At 43.5% G+C, this 19,979-nt stretch overlaps 1 protein-coding gene across 1 annotated transcript in view; it reads right to left on the bottom strand.

Moving 5' to 3' along the window:
- The window catches only part of LOC149919753 (protein mono-ADP-ribosyltransferase PARP11-like), a 60,205-nt gene that overhangs the window by 11,229 nt on the left and 28,997 nt on the right, over nt 1–19,979 (bottom strand). Inside the window, exon 3 of the mRNA XM_090148215.1 lies at nt 16,626–16,720. Coding sequence (XP_090004341.1) covers nt 16,626–16,720 — 95 coding nt within the window. The remainder of the gene's footprint in view (nt 1–16,625; nt 16,721–19,979) is intronic.

The raw sequence follows: 19,979 nt of genomic DNA, 5'->3' as shown, positions 1-19,979 counted from the left end.
AAACTAGGTAGGAAGGGGGAAGGGGACAAAATCAAGGCTGCTGAGCTTGTGCGGGTAGTTCGAGGTTCAAAAGATAACTTGATGGGTGGAGTTCGAAGGGATGGAGAGTGGCAGGGGAATGCTGCTTCCCTTAAGTGTCTGTACACTAATGTGCGCAGTATGGGAAATAAACAGGAAGAGTTGGAGATCTGCGTGTGGTCACACGGCTACGATGTCATTGCAATCATGGAGATGTGGTGGGACGTTCGCATGACTGGAATGTTGTCGTGGAGGGCTATGTGCTTTTTAGGAAAGATCGGCCGGTGAGGCGGGGTGGTGGAGTTGCTCCTTATGTGAGAGAGGAGCTAGAATGTATTGAACTCCACCTGGGGGAGAGTGGTGTAGCAGTGGAGAGCGTGTGAGTGAGAATCAAGGGGCAGGCTGGTATGGCTGACGCTGTTGTGGGAGTGTACTACAGACCCCCTGATCAGGAGGAGGAGGTTGCTTTCCATAAGCAACTGGAAGCAGCGTCACGATCCCAGGCGCTGGTGCTCATGGGGGACTTCAATTATCCAGATATTTGCTGGATAAGCAATGCGGCCAGGCACATGCGGTCCAGACGGTTCCTGCAATGTGTTGAGGACAACTTTCTGATGCAGGTGGTTGAGGAACCGACGAGGGGAGGTGTGTTGCTGGACCTTATTCTCACTAATAGAGAAGGGCTTGTCAGGGAAGTAAAGGTCGGGGGTAGCTTGGGTTGTAGTGGCCACGAGATGGTGGAGTTCAAGATCCTGAGTGGAAGAACTAAAGCAAAAAGTAGGATTGCTACCCTGGACTTTAGGAGAGCCAACTTTGATCACTTCCGGGACCTATTTGGAGCTATCCCATGGGCTAGGGTGTTAGAAGGTAAGGGGGCCTGTGAGAGCTGGTCGGCATTAAAACAGCTCTTCTTCTAAGCTCAGGATTGGTGTATCCCTGTGAGGAAGAAATCAGGAAAGGGTGGCAGGAGACCTGTGTGGATGAGCAAGGAGCTCGTGCGCAAACTCAAAGAAGAAGACCCATGAAATGTGGAAAAAGGGTCTGACCACTTGGGAAGAATATAGAAATGTTCTCAGGGCCTGCAGGGATGCGACAAGGATGGCTAAAGCCCGCCTGGGATTGAACCTGGGAAAGGTGATAAAGGATAATAAAAAAGGCTTTTTTAAGTATGTTAACAGTAAAAGGAAGACTAGGGAGAACGTGGCCCCCTTGCTAAGTGATGGGGGTGTTCTGGTAACGGGAGATGCTGAGAAGGCGGAGATACTGAACGCCTTCTTTGCTTCTGTCTTCAGTGAAAAAGCTCCCCCTCGGGAATCCGAGACCCTGGAGGTTAGTGAAAGGGTCTGGGTAATGGAAGACTTCCCTTTAGTCAGGGAAGAGGTGGTCCGAGAGTGCCTGGGCAACACCAGTGTTCGCAAATACATGGGACCCGATGGGATGCATCCACGGGTGCTGAGGGAACTGGCAGAGGTGATTGCTGAGCCGCTCTCTGTCATCTTTGAGAGGTCTTGGAGAACGGGGGAGGTGTCTGAGGACTGGAGGATAGCTAATGTCACTCCGGTCTTCAAAAAGGACAAGAAGGAAGATCCAGCAGTGGTGCCCTTGTGGCCAAGAGAGCCAATGGTATTCTGGGGTGCATTAAAAAGAGCGTGGCCAGCAGGTCGAGGGAGGTGATCCTCCCCCTCTACTTTGCCCTGGTAAGGCCTCATCTGGAGTACTGTGTCCAGTTCTGGGCTCCCCAGTACAAAAAAGGGATCTCTTGGAAAGAGTCCAGTGGAGGGCCACCAAGATGATGAAGGGCCTGGAGCGTCTCTCCTATGAGGAAAGGCTGAGTGAGCTGGGTCTGTTTAGCCTTGAGAAGAGAAGACTGAGAGGAGACCTGATCCAGGTCTATAAATATCTAAGGTGTGGGGGGTAGAGTGGCGAGGCTGGACTCTTTTCAGTGGAATGTGGAGACAGGACAAGGGGAAACGGCCGAAACCTGGAGCATAGGAAGTTCCGCACAAATGTGAGCAAGAACTTCTTTACAGTGAGGGTGACAGAACACTGGAATAGGCTGCCCAGGGAGGTTGTGGAGTCTCCTTCTCTGGAGATATTCAAGACCCGCCTGGATGCCTACTTGTGCGACCTGGTGTAGGGAACCTGCTTTGGCAGGGGGGTTAGACTCGATGATCTCTGGAGGTCCCTTCCAATCCCTACAATTCTGTGATTCTGTTATGGCAGACCCAGTGACCTGAAGTAACTACAGACAGCACTGGCCTCCTCACTTAAGATTCAAATTATAGGCACTGACAATCAAGTAAGACCCCAAATTGACAATGAAACTAATCTTCTGCTCCATGCTCATGAGAGCCTAGAACCAGGTACGCATATAGAATAGAATAGAATGGCCTTGGAGGGTGTAGGACAAACTGGTGTGGCCTACTTGCAACTTGGGGGAGATTATTGGAGGTGGATGGATTGCTAGTTCTTCTGGTAAAAAGTACATGGCCTGCAGATATCATGGTCAACACTCTGGTTTTTAGAGTGTTCACTAGTCATGTCCCTATGGCAAATCACTACCCCCCACTTTGGTACCCAATGTAGTTATGCAGTCTCAGATACTGGGCCAAAGGGTATGGTATAGATGGACAGGACATGCCCCAGTACAAGCCAAAGTGTTGACCCAGGAGACGAACACAGCCTGTATCTTGCCAAGGAGGACAGACCTACTCCTTCTTGTACCTCTTAAACATCTGTACTACTTCCTGTGAGTCTCTGAGTCCACAAAACCGGGAGGAGTAACTTGGCATCAAGATGCTCCAGCATCACCGTAAGATCAGCATGACATCCAGTGGTGGACTATATGGATAAGATGAAACACAAGCTGAACCTTCCTTGGTCAAAGCAACTATGTGCCTCCAGGAGAACCATCAAGTACCGGCCCATGAAGATCAACCATAAACCAATAATCAATCATCTCATATTTTGTTGATCTATATCACGATGGGTAATTGTACAAGCATTCTGGTGTACTGGGTCAGCATTACGAATAGGGCTCAATCATTGGTTCATGCCATGAGGGGGTGGAGTGTAGTGGAAATGTTAAATCACAGCTTCAATGAGTGATTGAGTGTCTAGTAGGAAGGCAGGGCCAACCCACTGAGCTCAGGTGCATGCAATGCACCTGAGTGACTGGAACTTCTCAGACTTCATTTAAGGTTTGGCAGAGGAGGTGAGGGTATCTTACCTGGAGATCCCTGCCTATCTTAGAACCTTATAGGCCTTCCAAAGGTAAGCAGTTTGGTTTTTTTTTCCTTATTTCTGTGCCTGCTGCCATTGCATATGAGCAGATGCTCCCTTGCTGCAGCCTGGGACCTTGCTGCTTGACTGTACTGTTGCACGTTCTATTATGTTACAATGCCCTCAAGTGCAGCTGGGGTGAATGGCCCCACTTGGAGTCTCTAGAAGAAAGCCCCATGGGAGACTTGAGGTTGGTCCTAGGGATTTGGAGTCAAAGATACAGAGGATCTGAGGCCCGCTATACTCCAAATGAGAAAGGGATATTGGCAGCATATGAAGGGATCTGAACAGCTTTGGAAGTAATTGGTATTGAAGTACAACTCCTTTTGGCTCTCTGACTGCCTGTGTTGGTCTGGATGCTCAAAGGGAGGGTTACTTCCACACGTTATGCAACTAATGCTATGGTAAGTGGGCTGCGCTATTCCCACAGCAGGCTTGAATAGGGGATCTCTGTTGTCTAGGGACCTTAGAGGTGTTTATGGACTGGCTCAAAGGCAAAGATTTTGGAATACCACCAGAAAAGAAGGTGATGTGCTGAAGAGGCTCTGCTATATAATGAACTCCCAGAAAAGGAGAAGAAATATGCCCTGTTCACTGATGTGGGAAAGCACTGGAGGTGGAAGGCTGCTGTATGGAGTCCCACGTGATAATGAGCTGCAGAAGCTACTGAAGACAAGGGTAAAAGGAGCCAATTTGCAGAAGTGAAGGCCATCCAGCTGACTTGAGACATTACTAAATGAGACAAATAGCCTGTGCTCTAGATATGGACTCCTGGATGGTGGCAAATACCCTATGGACATGGTTATAACAGTGGAAGCAGAACAATTGGCAGTGCAGAGATGAATTTATTTGGGCTGCTGCACTGTGGAAAGATACTGCTGCCTTGGTAGAGAACATGATTGTAAAGGTATATCAAGTAGTTGTTCATGTACCCAAGAGTCGTGCCACTGAAGAACATCAAAACAACCAGCAGGTGGATTGGGCCACTCAGATTAAAGTGGCTTTGGGTAGATCTGGACTAGCAACATAAGAGTGAACTATTTCTAGCTGGTGGGCCCAAGACACTTCAGGCCACCAAGGAAGAGATGCAATCTACAAATGAGCTCAGGACTGAGGGAAGGACTTGACTATAGATGCTATTGCACAGGTTATCCTTGACTGTGAAAAGTGTGCTGTAATAAGAAAGCTAAACAGGTGAAACCTCTTTGGTATGGGGAGGACTGACAGGTGGGTTACATCACACTCCCACAAAATCACTGTGGCAAATACCATGTGCTCACAGTAGTGGAAGCAACCAGTGAATGGCTGGAAACCTATCCTGTACTCCATGCCACTGCCTGAAATACTATCTATCCTGGGTTTTGAAAAGCAAATCTTGTGGTGACATGGCACCCCAGAAAGAACTGTCAGAAAACAAAACTTTGTTGGTTTTTTTTGGTTGTTTTTTTTTTTTCTTTTTTCTTTCTTTCTTTTTTTTTTTTTTGAAACAACTTCATAGCCACTGGGCCAAAGAGCACAGCATTGAGTGGGTGTATCACATCCTCTGTCATGCACCTCTGGAAACATTGAACAATACAATGGACTGTTGAAGTCTACATCGAGAGCAAAGGGTGCTGGGACATACATTTAGCAGAAGCTACCTGGTTAGTAACACTCAGGGATCTGCCAATCAAGCTGGTTCTGTCCTTTCAAGCATCCTGCATCCCATAGGAGGGGATAAAGTCCCAGTGGTGCACATCAAGGTCATGCTGAGCAAAACCATCTGGGTCATTCCCTGCCTTAAGAGAAGGCAAGCCTATTCATGGGATTGCTTTTGCTTAGAAACCCAGGTGTATGTGGTGGTGGGTAATGTGGAAGGATGGAAATGTCTGTTTGTGTATCTCAAGGTGCTCTGATGATAGGTGAGAACAGCCAGTATTTTAAATTGTACGATGTTGAATTTGCTACGTAATACTGCATGTCATCAATGTCATCATTATTATGGCTATTAAAGATCTTCTTAACAGTAGTACAGTAAGAATTATCCGGGTCAAAGAATTCCAATGGAACCAGAACTATCATCTGCATGCAATAACTGCACTATGAATCATCCACCTGCACTGAAGAACTGTTCTGATAGATGAAGCCCAAAGTTATGAACTGAGTATCATGGATGATTCACATGAATGGCCCATAAACTATGGGGATAATATATGTATGTATATATATGAAAAAGCAAGATAGGTCATGATAATTAGGCTGTTAAGAAATTGTGGGACCTGAGTGTGATGGTATGCAATACAGTGTGGCTACTGTCTTAGTTTTCACCTGGGACAGAGTTATTCTCTTCAGAGTGTCTGGTATGTTGTTGTGTTTTGGTTCTAGGAGAAGAACTATGCTGATAACACACTAATACTTAAAGTTGCCTCCTAGGCAGCATTGTATAGAGCCAAGACTATTCACAGTGAAGGGTCCAAGGAGCTAGGAGGGAACAGATTTAAGACAGCTGACTTAAATTGGCTAAAGGGATATTCCATACTATACAACATTATGCAGAAGGAGTTTTAAGGGGTGGGAGCTCTTCCACTGCACAGGGGGCTAGCTGGGCATTGGCTGGGGGATAGTGAGTAATTCTTTGTGCATCACTTGTGTTTTTTATATAAAATATATTAAATATATTAACATATGTAAAATATAATAGTGCATGTGTGTAATATACTGCACACACACATAGTTGTCATAATCATGTTTCTATTTTTCTGTCTTAGTAAATAGTTTTATTTCAACTCATGAGTTTTACTACTTTTTTTTTCTCTCCCTCATCCCACTGGGAAAGTGAAGAATGAGCAAACAACTGTGTGGTTGTGGAGCCATTTACTGAGTCAAACAACAACAAAAAATAAGTTGCATAAGTGATAACTTCTTGGAGGAAAAAAAAATGCAACAAAACAAAGAAACAAACAAAAAAACCAAAACATGCTAAGGAAGAATGGCAACAGAAATGAGAGAGAAATGCTGTTTATCCTGTGTTAGCGCAAGTCTGAATACAGATGGTAGAGGTTGAAGTATCTGTATTGAAGAGTTCCCTGAATACTGCAGTAGATTTATTTCTTAAAACACAGTAGCAGTTGTTCAAAGTAATGTGTGATAATGTTTGCAGAGAGTGCGGCTGTCACAAAGCAGATCTTAAGAAGGGCATTTCTCAAAAAATAAGAGTCTAAAATATTAGGCACAGTGATGAAAAGGCTCTGCTGCCTTTTCTCAATGAAGCTAAGCTTACCAGAGCAAGTCAAATCATATCTAAGCATGTGGGTAAATTATGTATTTTTCAGAGAATTCTTAGAATATTAGAGGTCTCATTAGCTACAATATATACAGGATTGGGTTTTATTATCTAGTAAAATGATTACTTTAGTCAAACTCTATGCAGAGAAATACATGAGTGATGTATTTGGGGCCCATCTTCAAGTGGTCAGTGAAGCACGCTTGTAAACTTGTGGCAGTCCAGAAAATAGAATGTATTTTAATTTCTAAAAAAATTAATATTTTTAATTGCGTGACCTGTATGTAAAAGAAATGTTTCTTTGTATTTAGGCTACCACTTGGACTAGTTGTCTAACCTCAGTAGTTTTAAGAAAAAGTTTTAGTAATGGGAAAAATGAAAATAGAAAAAGAGCGAATATGTTCTTGTGAGAACTATTTATTTTTTCAAATTAATATTTGTAAATTATTCAAAAATTACAGAGAATCATGCAATCGCAGAACTAGAGATTAGAAGGGGCTTCTGGCAATTGTCAGCTAAAGTAGATTTCTCAGGGGCATGTTTAGAATCATAGAGCCATTAAAGTTGGAAAAGATCTACAAGACCACTCATTCCAACCATCCACCTGCCGCCAATAGTTCTCTCTAAGCCATGTCCCTCAGCACAATGTCTAAATGTTCACTGAACACCTCCAGGGTTAGTGACTCCACCAACCTACTCCCTGGGCAGCCTATTCTAGCACCTGACCTCTAGGCAGATTGACACTTCTGGCCAACTTGGTGTCACTTGCAAACTTAGTGAGGGTGCATTCAATGCCCTCATCCAGGTCATCAGTAAAGATATTGAATGGGTCAGACCCATGGGAAACACCACTTGTGACCAGTCGCCAGCTGGATTTAACTCAATTCACCACCATTCTCCTGGCCTAGTCCTCCAGACAATTCCTTACCCAGCAAGAGTGTACTTGTCCAAGCTATGGGCTGTCAGCTTCTCCTGGGAGACAGTGTGGGGAGACTGTTGAAGGCTTTGCTGAAGTCAAGGTAGGCCATATCAACAGCTCTTCTGTCATCCACCACGTGGGTGACTACATCATAGAAGGAGAACTGGGTTGGTCAGGCAGGATCTGCCCTTCATGAACCTGTGCTCGCTAGGCCTGATCCTCTGTTGTCCTGCACATGCTAGCTGATCTCCCTCAAGAAAATCTGCTCCATAACCTCCCCTTACACCAAGGTTAGGCTGACACGTCTGTAGTTCCCTGGATCTTCCTTATGACCCTTGTAGATGAGAGTTGTACTGTCAGGTCTTCTGGGACTTCTTCTGTTGACCAGGAATGCTGACAGTTGATGGAAAGTGGCTTGGCTATCACCTCTGCCAGTGTCCTCAGCACTGTTGTATGGATCTCATCTGGACCCATGAACTTGTGGCAGTCCAGGTAGAATAGTAGGTCTCTGACTGTCTCCTCCTGAATTGTGTGTGGGGGGGTTTAGTCTGCCCCTCATCTGAGACTTCCAGGTCAGAGAGTAGAGTACCCAGAGGATAACTAGTCTGACTTTTAAAGACATATGTAAAGAAGGCATTGAGAACTTCAGCCTTTTCCTTATTCTCAGTGGTCATGTTTCCAGACACATCCAGTAAAGAATGGAGATTCTCCTTGGTTCTCTTCTTACTGTTAATATATTTGTAAAATAGTTTCTTGTTCCATTTTACCCTATCGGCCAAGTTGAATTCGAGCTGGGCTTTTGACTTTCTAGTGTTCTCCCTGCACATCCTACCAACATCTTTTTCTGGAGCATGAGGAAAAGCTCCCTGTTCATCCAGGCTGGTCTTCTTCCTCACCAGGTCATTTTGCAGCTCAGGGAGATAGCCTGCTCCTGCACCTTTAAGACTTCCTTCTTGAGGAGTGACCAGCCTTCCTGGACACCTTTGCCCTCTGAGACTGAATCCCAAGACACTCTCCCTTCTAGTCTCCTGAACAATTCAAAGTCCACCCTCCGTAAGTTCAAGGTAGCAGTTTTGCTGTCCCCTCCTGGCTCCACCAAGAATCAAGAACTCTACCATTTAATGGTCACTCTGTCCAAGACAGCCCTGGACCTCCACGTCTTCCACCAGACCTTCTTTTTTTCTGATCAGCAGATCTAGCAGGCGCCTCCCCTGGTGGTTCTCTCACCAGATGCAGAAGGAAGTTATCTTCCATATGCTCTGGAAACCTCCTAGACTGCTGCTTCTGTGCTATGTTGTACTCCCAGCATATATCAGGGAATTCAAAGACCCCCATGAGGACAAGGGCTGGCAATAGTGCAACTTCTGCCAGCTGCTTGTAGAAGACCTCATCTGTCTCTTTATTCTAGTTAGGGGATCTATAACAGACCCCCACCAGGTTGTCTGCCTTGTCAGCCCTCCCCTTGATCCTTACCCACAGAAATTCAACCTTATCATCCCCTGCCACAAGCTCAATAACATCAAAACACTCTCTAACATAGAGAGCCATGCCACCGCCCTTCCTTCCTTGCCTATCCTTTCTGAAGATCTTATAGCCATCCATTGCAGCACTCTAGTCATGGGCACAATCCTATCATGTTTCCCTAATGTGAACTAAGTCATAGTTTGCCTGCCACTTCCACCTTCTCCTGGTTGCCGCCCATGCTGCATGTGTTGGTGTAGATGCACTTTAGCTGAGCCCCTTGCCTCACCCCTAATCCTGTTATTGCTCCCCTAGGCTCATCTCTAGAGGGCCTGGTTTTATTCCCTTCCCCCTTCATATCTAGTTGAAAGCCCTCTCTACAAGTCCTGTCAGTGGCTGGACAAGGATCCATTTCCCCCCCTTTGAGACACGTGACCCATCAGCAGGCCTCAGGCCAGATGCAGAGTAAACTGTCCCATGATCAAAGAACCCCAAATTCTTGCATTTGCACCAGCCTCTCAGCCATGTGTTTATTAGAGGGCTTTTCCTGCTCCTCTCAGTGTCCTTCCCTGCCACTGAAGGAATAGAGGAAAATGTCATCTGTATGCCTGCTAACTAGGCATCAACTAACTAACTAACTGCTCCAGTCCACTGAAATAATTTTTGATGATCCTCAGGCTTCTGTCAGCAACGTCATCACTGCTGGCCTGAACTATCAATAAACAATAATAATCAGAGGGGTGGATCAGACTGGGGAGTTTTCTAGAAATATCCCTGACCTGGGCTCTTGGGAGGCAGCACAGCTCCTACAGCTGGGGTCAGGCTGACATACAGGGCTCTCCATTCCTCCCAGAATTTAGTTACCTACAGCAATCACCCTCCTTTCCTTCCTGGTGGAGGCAGTCTTGAGGTGTGGAGTTGACTAACTCACACTAGACAACTTTGCAAGTAGACCTCCCACTGCAACCTCACTCACCTCTTCTTCAGATTCCAGGGCCTCAAACCTCTTACACAGAGGCACATGGGGAACCAAGGTAGGTTGGGATTGGGGTTGCCTGTATCGTCAAGCTGGGACCTGTTTCCATTCCTTCTCTTCTCTCAAACAGTCTCACTCTGCTCTACTATGGCAGGGGAGAGGGTCCACCATTGTTTGAGGAGTGTCAGCTTGGTGTCTTTCTCGCAGAGAGTTATTTCACTAATCTATCTCCTGCTCACACTCCCTGATGGTCCTTAATTTCTCCACCTCCTTCTTGAGCTCCACCACAATACTCTCTGCCACCTTTCCCTGGCAGCAACAGGCTAAGGCACTCCCTGCAGCCAGAGACCTGAACAGCCACATTTCTGGGCAAGACCTCTGTCTGGGTTGCCACAGTTTCCTTGGGGAAAGCCTGCTGTCTGGTGGAGACCATGTTTAAACCTGTAGTCCCAGAGACAGTCAATAAGAAAGCAGGTCTCCTGAATAAAGAGGGACAGCACCTATCCACCCTGCCGCTCGACCCACCTCCCATATCTGCTGCTGCAGTATAGTATGGGCAGTGCGGGCTGTGCTCATGCACTAACTTCCCCTCCCTATTCTCAGGAGGCAGAAACACCATTTGCTTGGCCTGGAAGCCAAGCTTCTGTCCTCCCCACGGCTGAGCAGCCTGGTCAAGGTCAAGAGTAGGCAATGCTGGCTCCAACCCTGCTGGCTCCAACCCTGCTGGCTCAATAGGCTGCTCACAAGCTGCCAGCCCTCAGGACACAGGCACAACAATTTTACTGGTTTCAAAAAGCCCTAAAAAGAGCTTTTGTGTCACACTTTTTGCTTCAGATTCCTTGCCCAGTGCAGTCTTACCTGCCCTGAAGCTGGTCTCCACAACAATTATTAGTATTTGGATATTATTGGATATTATTATTATTTGGATTTTGGGTATCTCTGAGGATAAAGAATGCCTGTGCCTGTTCCAGTGTTTAACCAATCTCACATTAAAAAAAAAAAAATCTGTTGTCTTAGAGATAGTGAGCACCCAAACCTGAATGGTAATTAGAATTAAAATAAAAGCAAAATGTCAAAAGAAAATGTATACTGGAGTTACAATTGGAATAAGCTATCAACTTGTAAATTGCATCCTTGGATGTCTTTATATAAAGTTTTTTTTTCTATTGTGAGGCATATAATACTTCATAGTTATTACTCTCTTTTCTTTGTATGTGTGTTGGAAAAAGTCTTCTAAAAATGTACAAGAAAATGTTTTTACCTACAGAAAGATACTTAAAGATTTCACTGAAACCTAGAAACACAGAGGCATGAATGTAGGTAACACAGCTACAGAGAACAGAGTTATCACAACTCATGACTTGTGAAATCTTGTGGCTCTGCAGTGCTATATAACTTTGAAGTCTAGTGATTTACTATATAACAGATTGCAAAATCATTATCAAAATATCAGCAATGGCCTACCTTTTGTAGACCAGTCCCAAAATACCTCATGGTATATACCACCTGTAAAAACCTCATAAAGCCCACATCCTTGGTTAGTATTATTTGGAGCAATTCTCATTCTCATCAACTTGTGATATGATCTACTTTTTACCTTGCAAATGAGTAAACAAGCTTGGTAGCTACTTGCACCAGATATAAACATGCACGAGGCACCTGGTAGGTACATGTGATCAAGGGGTTGTTGCGTGGGTATAAAAGGTTGTAAGCACATACAATAAAGGTCTTCATTCTGCACCACCAATGGAGTGTGTGACTCTCCTGCTACAGATCATAGCTAAAAGAGTGGGAATGATGATTCTTAATAGAATTCTGAATTCATAAGTTGTTGGGTTTCTGAAAGAGGTGGATGGGTGAATGAAACTACTTGTATTACTTGAAAGTGATCTTGAAATCCATAGGGAAAATTGCAGTTTTAATCTTTTATGCTATTACTAGAACCAGAGCACTTTAGAAATTCAGATGAATTGTTCCAGCTGTGGAAAATGCCATAGCAATGAAAAAATTTAATGCATGATTTATTTATTTTTTCTGTATTCAAGATGCTTGCTATGTTGCAAGTTGTTATGATGTCTACAAAAGGTGGGGTAACTTGTAATAAGATGAGGCTCCCAAGATACAAGCAATCTCATTTTGTGGAATAGAAGCATTTAGAAAGTATGGTGATGTTTTTTGAATCATATGTGTTGATTGTTAAATGTAAATAACCAAAAAAAATAGTGCATAGTGCCTTTTTGTTCCACTGTTTTAAAATCTGTTTTCCAATTTCTATTCTTTCACATGCAATTAACTATTACTTGCATGGATTTTCCTTAAGGAAGTCTAATGAACTGTGTAGAAATTGTAGGTACGATAGCATTGTATACTATCGTGATTAGCATGGCCTGTCACTGCAGATGAAGCCTTTTGAGAAATTGGTGAAATCTAGAGAAGAAAAAATTGATTTTATCCAATACCATTGCAATCTGGGTCTGAATTTTTGTGGAATAGTAGCCCAGTGAATTTTTATATAGTTAAACTTAATGCGTGCAACTGAAAAGTTGAAACTTTTAATTTTGGTTACCTCATACTCTGTCAAGAATATATATTTTTTTTTAATTAAATGAAGTTTAGGTGTGTAAAAGCAATATGAAAAGAAAATATTATCCAGACAATTACACCACTGTAGTCTTGCTGGGGAATTTCCACCTGATCCATTTGTAAGTGTGGCTAAACAGACTCAGAGCAAAGATTCACCTAGTTCATTTAGTATTTTTCAAAATGGCTAATATTGGAAACTTCAATACAGAAATAAAAAGAGAAGTCAATTAGTGAATTATCTTTTCTTTAGTGTGTCTTCCCAACCACTACTGGTCAGTCAGACTTCCTATGCTAGAAATTTTCCTAAGAGTATAGCTGTCCAGGCTGTTGTATAAGTCAAATTACCACTGTTATCTCTGGCCCATATTGCAAGTGACAGCATTTAATAGCTTCATTCATTTTCCAGAGCCTGTTAAATCCCACACCAGTGCTCTCACAGGCTTTCATGACCTCTGGGTGTAGTGTGCCGCGAGTTCCACCAGAGGGCTCAAACGCTATAGAAATGGGTGAAATCCAGTAGGTTATGTGCATGCACAGGAGAAACGTTTTTGTTCGAACGTCTGGTACCTATGCTAATAAAGCATCTTTAATTGTCATACATTAAAACTGAAGTAAAGTCTATTACGAGAAGAAGTTTCCTAAAACAGGGTAGCATTGTATGTAGACATTCATTGCCTTCTTAGAATGTTTTCTGTGTGCTCAGTTACATTGGGAAGGCCTTTGAAGTTAGTTAGATCATTATGTGCTAGGTTTACCAAGGATTGAAGATTTTTGCTGAATAGAGTTCAGAGTGTGTGATTAATTTGCTTAACAGAATCCAAAGCTGGAAGTCAATGTCTCATTTACAGCGCTTTTGTACTTCATCGAATCATAGAATGGTTTAGATTGGAAGGGACCTTTTAAGATCATCTAGTTCCACCCTCCTGCTATAGGCAGGGACATCTACTGGACCAGGCTGCTCAAAGCCCCATCCAGCATGGCCTTGAATGTGACTAGAGAGGGGGTGCTCACAGCCTCCCTGGGCAACAAATTACAGTGTTTTACCACCCTCACAGTAAAGAATTTCTTCCTAATTTCTAGTCTAAATCTACATTCTTTCAGTTTAAAACCATTTCCCCTTGTCCTGTTGCTACATGCCTTTTTAAAAAGAAGTCCCTCTCAGCTTTCGTGTAGGCCCCCTTCAGGTACTGGAAGACCTCTATAAGGTCCCTCCAGAGCCTTCTCTTTTTCAAGTTGAAGAGCCCCAGCTCTCTCAGCCCATTCTCATAGAGGAGGTGTTCCAGCCCTCCAGTCATCTTCATGGCCCTCCTCTGGACACATTTCAACAGCTCAGTGTCCTTCTTGTGCTGGGGGCCCTAGAACTGGATGTGGTACTGCAGGTGAGGTCTCATGAGAATGGAGTAGAAGGGCAGAATCACTTCCCTTTACCTGCTGGTCATGCTTCTCTTACTGCAACCCAAGATATGGCTGGCCTCCTGGGCTGCAAGTGCACATTGCTGGCTCACACTGAGTCTTTCATCAACCAAAACTCCCACATCCTTCTCCTCAGAGCTACTTTCAAGCCATTCTCCACCCAACCTGTATATGTGCTTGGGATTGCCCTGACTCAGATGTAGAACCTTGCACTTGACCATGTTGAACTTCAAGCTGCACAGGCCCACCTCTCAACCCTGCCCAGGTCCCTCTGGATAGCACCTCTTCTGTCTAGTATGTCAACTGCACCACTCAGCTTGGTGTCATCTGCAAACTTGCTGAGAGTGCACTTGATCACACTGTCCATGTTGCCTATAAAGATATTAAGTAACATCAGTCCCAGAACCAATCCCTGAGGTACGCCACTCATCACCGACCTCCACTTGAACACTGAGCCATTGACCCTAGTGTTTTAAGTGCAGCCATCCAGCCAATTCCTTATCCTCATCCATCAAATACATTTTTCTCCAATTTGGTGGTCACACCATTATGTGGGACAGGGTCAAATGCTTTGCACAAGTCCAGGTAAATGATGTCAGTTGCTCTTCCTTTATCCACTGATGCTGTCACTCCATCATAAAAGGCCACCAGGTTTGTCAGGGATGACTTGCCATTGGTGAAGCCATGTTGGTTATGATCAATCATCTTGTCTTTATTTTCCATGTGCCTTAGTAAGGCCTTCAGGAGGATCTGTTCCATGATCTTGGCAGGCATAGAGGTGAAACTGACCGGCCTGTAGTTTCCTAGATTTTTTTTTCCCCTTCTTGAAAATGGGAACTTATATTTCCCCTTACCTGAAATGTGTGAAGTCTAATGTCCTGCCACACAGCTAATAAATAAATCACTTTGGAAAGGAAGAGAACTTAATGGAAAGCCACTGCCCCAAGTATGGGGAACTGTACCTTGAATTTCTTGAAAGATAGTAGGTTTTAAAGAGGTATGAAGTACTGCCTGACTAGGAATCAAGCACAGAACTGTCATCCAAAATCCAGGAAGAAAACAAACTCCGATGTGGTGTTAGAAAGTGGTGTTAGAAAGTGGCATTCCTTTATTCCTCACGATACTTACTGGGCAACTTGACAAACAAGGGTGCACTCTCAGAGTTCAGTTTCTTCATTTAAACAGGTAAGAAACATATTCAGTACATTGGCATACATATTCATTCTTTTCCAAGAACTCATATATATGCTAGGTTACATATATATAACCTAGGATGGTTGTATGCCTACTTATTTTATCTCCATTTTTCCACCATCACTGAGACTTTTGGCTGACCTTTCACTGTTTTTCCCCAAATTAGCACATTTCCATAAAGCAGGCCATAATGATTGACTTCCAAAACAACGTATGTGAAATCTGAGAAAAACGTCCTTGCATGTGGTGAAATGCAGATAAGTAATCTGTTATGATAGCTTCTTGTGAAGCAGAATTGAGAGAAAACAAGGTTGTTCACAAACCAAAGTTGAAAGTTTTAGAATTAGCAGTCATTGATTCCTTTTGCTAAACTAATATATTAGGATATAATATCTATCTAATATATTAAGATATATATATCCTTAAAGTAATATACTAATCCCTATTGCTAAACAAACCAGGCTATATCAGAATAGATAGATTCCAGCTGATTTGCTCTATGTGATCAGAGCCATTTCTACTTTAGAAGCTGAATAGAAAATCAGAAGTTCAAGTTTTCTTACAATCTGCCTCATGCAAAGGCTAGGCTTGTACTCTGGAGACAACACATACTTCAGATGCGAATAATTCAAATTGGTTTCTGTTGGAGTTTATTCCAGATTGTGCCAGTCATGCTGGATCAGAAAGGTTTTGTTCTTTTGAGAAAAGCTTCTAAAATATTTCCCTCTTAAAAAATCTTCAGACAAACTTATGGCTACTTCAGATTGATCTAATTAGAAAAATAGAAATACAAATTCAAGATACTTCTTATGCATAGTTGCTGCATGTCAGCTGAGTCTTGGCAACTGAATACATTCATATTCTTCCACAAATACACAGTACCCCAGTGAAATAGACTTTTTTTAATAAACTTGGTTTACCTATGGAAGGGTCATGGCTTGAACTGGGGATTGAGCACCTGGTGAAGGGGTATCCTAGCCCAGAGAGCACAGGCAAGTTGTTTTCACCTATTCTCTTCATTTTACCAGAAGGAGTGGACCCAGGTGGAGTTATCCTGGGCTGATGTAGATCTAGACTGCTCTTTGTGATGGAACACTGCATAGCTTGTGATCACCTTTACCAATTGGGTGACTTCACCTCTTCTTTCTGTATATGACTGTTAGCCTACCTGTGAATACATTGTCGGGTATTGCCAAGAGCCTGTCAGAAGCCATTTTGCTTCTTTGTGAGCAGAGCATTTGGCATAGTTGCCAGGATACCAAGAAAAGTATCTTACAACTTAAAGACAAATAATTTTCTTAAGGTATATTTCACAAAGATTTTGATGGGGGAAATCTTTCTCATCTGAAAAGGAATTACACATTTTGCAGTTTCTAGCATCTCCATGGCATTCTGCTGTGGAGACAGTAGGAAAATGGGGAGCATTTAGGAGTTATGGGGATATCCTCAAGTTGCCGTTTCGTATGGCTGAATTTCTTGAAAATTTGAACTCAAGGAATAAATGAAAAAAATCTTACCTGTTAGGCAGTGCATTGCCCTCTACCTTTTTTCCCCCAATGACAGACCCTGATCTTTGCTTCCAAATGGCTTCTGGAACACTGGTTTTGCATGGCTGCAGAAACACAGAATCTTTTTACTAATTCACTCATGTTTATTACAGTTATCTTCAATTCCTCCTGCTGAAATAATGCAATTCAGATGACAGAAAAAAAAATGCAGAAAAAAATCCAAGAGGCATAAGTACTTCAAAATTCTAGATAAAATTCTAGACATAGACAATGAGAACATGGAAGTGCCAGATCCTGAAAGAACTAATCTGAATACATGAACCACAATAAAACAGGGTAACGTGATGAAAAGATAACAGTAAACCTACAGCAATACACTCACAGCTTCTTACAGGATGTCCTGGTTTTAGCTGGGAGAAAGTTAACTTCCTTCATAGTAACTGCTATTGTGCTGTGTTGGGGATTTAAGATGAAAACAATGTTGTTAACACTGCAGTATTTTAATTATTACTAAGCAGTTCTTACATTAACTATAGGACTACTCAGCTTCACATATTGCCCTGCCAGTGAGGAAGCTGGTAATGCACAAGAAGCTGAGAGGAAACATGGTTAGAACAGCTGACCAAAGCTGGCCAAAAGAATATTTCATGCCATAAAGCATCATGTTCAACAATAAAACCCAAGGGAGTTGGTCAGGGGGTTACTATGGCCTGGGAACTGACCAGTAACCAGTCATAGAATTATAGAATGGCCTGGGTTGAAAAGGACCACAGTAATCATCTAATTTCAAACCCCCATGCTATGTGCAGGGCCACCACCCACTAGACCACACTGCCCAGAGCCAGATCCAGCCTTGAATGCCTCCAGGGATGGGGCATCCACAACCTTCTTGGGCAACCTGTTCCAATGTGCCACCACCCTATAAGTGAAAAACTCGCTCCTAATATCTAACCTAGACCTCCCTGTCTCAGTTTAAAACCATTCCCCTTGTCTTATCACTATCTACCCAGTCACCAGGTGATAATTGCACTGTGTATCGCTTTTTTATATATTCTTTTCTCAATATAGCTTTTATTATCATAGAATCCTTAGAGTTGGAAAGGACCTTTAAAAATCGTCTAGTCTAACTCCCCAGTAATGAATAGGGACATACATAGATAGATCAGGTTGCCCAGGGCCTGATCCAGCCATGCCTTGAAAGTTTTCAGGGACAGGGCATCAACCATATCTCTGGGCAGCATCAACTAACATATATAGCATGTAAGTAGAAGAGCAGGTATCAGTAACTCCATAAGTAATTGGGGATAGTGCTGAACATCTGCACAGATAACTGGACAGAACTCACACTCCGGGTTGCACAGTGGGCCGCTCAGAACTGTACTATCTATGCCCAACCAATTTGGGGCAAGACACATAGATTGATATATGGAATGTAGTTAGGCTTATGTAACAATCAAAAAGACCAACACAAGAAGCATTATGACAGAGAAACTAACACAACAGAAAGATGCTATAAAGGAAAGAAAAAGGACTAGTCACCCACCTGTGAAGATCTAGGCTCATAGGGGAAAACTCCACAAAGGAAGGATCTCCAGAAAAAGATTTATCCAGAGTGACAGTCAGCCCTTAAATGGGCTAAGAGAGCTGGAGCCAAACTCTACCTCTTCCAGTCACACAAGTGAATAGCCTTTATCTGTGCTCCCAGGACTGCCTAAATCCTTTCAACAAGTACTCAATTAGTGGTTCAGGCTGTGACTCAACAGTTACCACACAGCATAATACAGTGTATGCTTATCATGTATCTGGGTATCAACTCATGTAGTCACCTGGAAATTATGAAGCTGACATAGTGGCTTCGGTAAGGTGGCTGAAAGATTCACCAGCAGAGAATGCTGCTCACCAGTTACACAAGAAGTTGTGACATGCCAGACAAAAGCTGACGTGGGCAGTTGTAAAAGCATGAAGAATGCCTGTCCAAATATCAGATATTGGACACACCTGTCCAGGCATGTCATAGCTGTGAAGCCTGTGCCAGAATGCAACCAAGACCCCTACTAGAGATGACAACTCACCCTGCCAAAGGACACAACCCCTTGTGGAGCTGGTAGGTTGTCTATATAGTTCCCTCTACCTGAGGTCTGAAGGGGCCAGAACCACTGTGACCTGTGTTGTTACAGCAAGCCTATCCAGTACCTTGTGCAAATCAGTCCCACGCCATCAAGGCACTCACCAAATTGATAGAAACATACAGTACTCCTCAGGTCATTGAGAGTGACCAAGGAATACATTTTATGGGTAGAATGATACGGAAGTGGGCCGAGTAAAAAACTTCAAATGATGGTTCCATCTGACTTCTAATCCAATGGGAATGGGCCTGATAGAGCAGTATAATGGCATTTTAAAGGCCACGCTGAAGACTGACGCTCAGTCCCTGTAGAGGACTGCAAAAAACTGTATGAGATGCTGAGAGGTTTAAATTAGAGATCCAGAGATAGTTGACCCAGTGCCCTGCATTACAAACCACTTGAGCCTCCCATCTTAGGATCCAAATTAAGGGAAATGATGTATGCTTGAAACCCCAAGTTAGGATGCTGAATAATCTGCCTGCTCCTGAGGACCTTGAACCAGGGACCCATAAGGTAAAGTGGTCTTGGGAGGTGCAGGTAGGACTGAAGTGATGCGGCCTACTTGTACCATGGGGAATGTTAGTAGAAAAGGAGGGATTGGAAATTCCACAAGTAATTGGTACATGGATCCCAGATATTATAATACAAACCTGAATTTTCATTGTGAAAGGAGCACTGATTGGGTTGCTCTGGCAGGTCAAAAATCCTCCCTTTGGTGCGTGATACAATCATTCAACAATCAATTTCAGGCCAAAGGGTGTGGTACAAACAGCCTGGGCATGCCCCTGTTCAGGCAGAAGTATTGAGCCGGGACTGTAATACTGCATGTATTTTATGTTAAAGGGCAGAATTGCCTGTTATGGTACTGCTTAAGCGTACCCAACCCAAACCCAACAAACTGGACATTCTGGAAACATCTACTGAATAAATTCTGCAATGTATGCAATCCTGTGACAACTACAAACCTTTTATGTGATCCTGCAACAACTACAAAGTCTACACACTCAATGTTTATGGACTTCTGCATATTCTGTACACAAGTTGTTGACTCTATATATTGTAACTGCAATGCATGGGCTCATCTGCAAATGTGCCCAATCACTGTTCATTCTGTGGAGGGTGGAGTGTAGATGACCTGTTTGGCCATGGCTTGAACTGGTGATTGAGCACCTGGTGAAGGAGTATCCTGGCCAAGAGAGCACAGGCAAATTGTTTTAATCTCTTCTCTCCACGCCAC

The sequence above is a fragment of the Phasianus colchicus genome, chromosome 1 (genome assembly GCF_987193195.1).
Source record: "Phasianus colchicus chromosome 1, bPhaCol1.hap1.1, whole genome shotgun sequence".
Classification (NCBI taxonomy): Eukaryota; Metazoa; Chordata; class Aves; order Galliformes; family Phasianidae; genus Phasianus; species Phasianus colchicus.
This window is presented reverse-complemented; position numbering and strand designations above follow the sequence as displayed.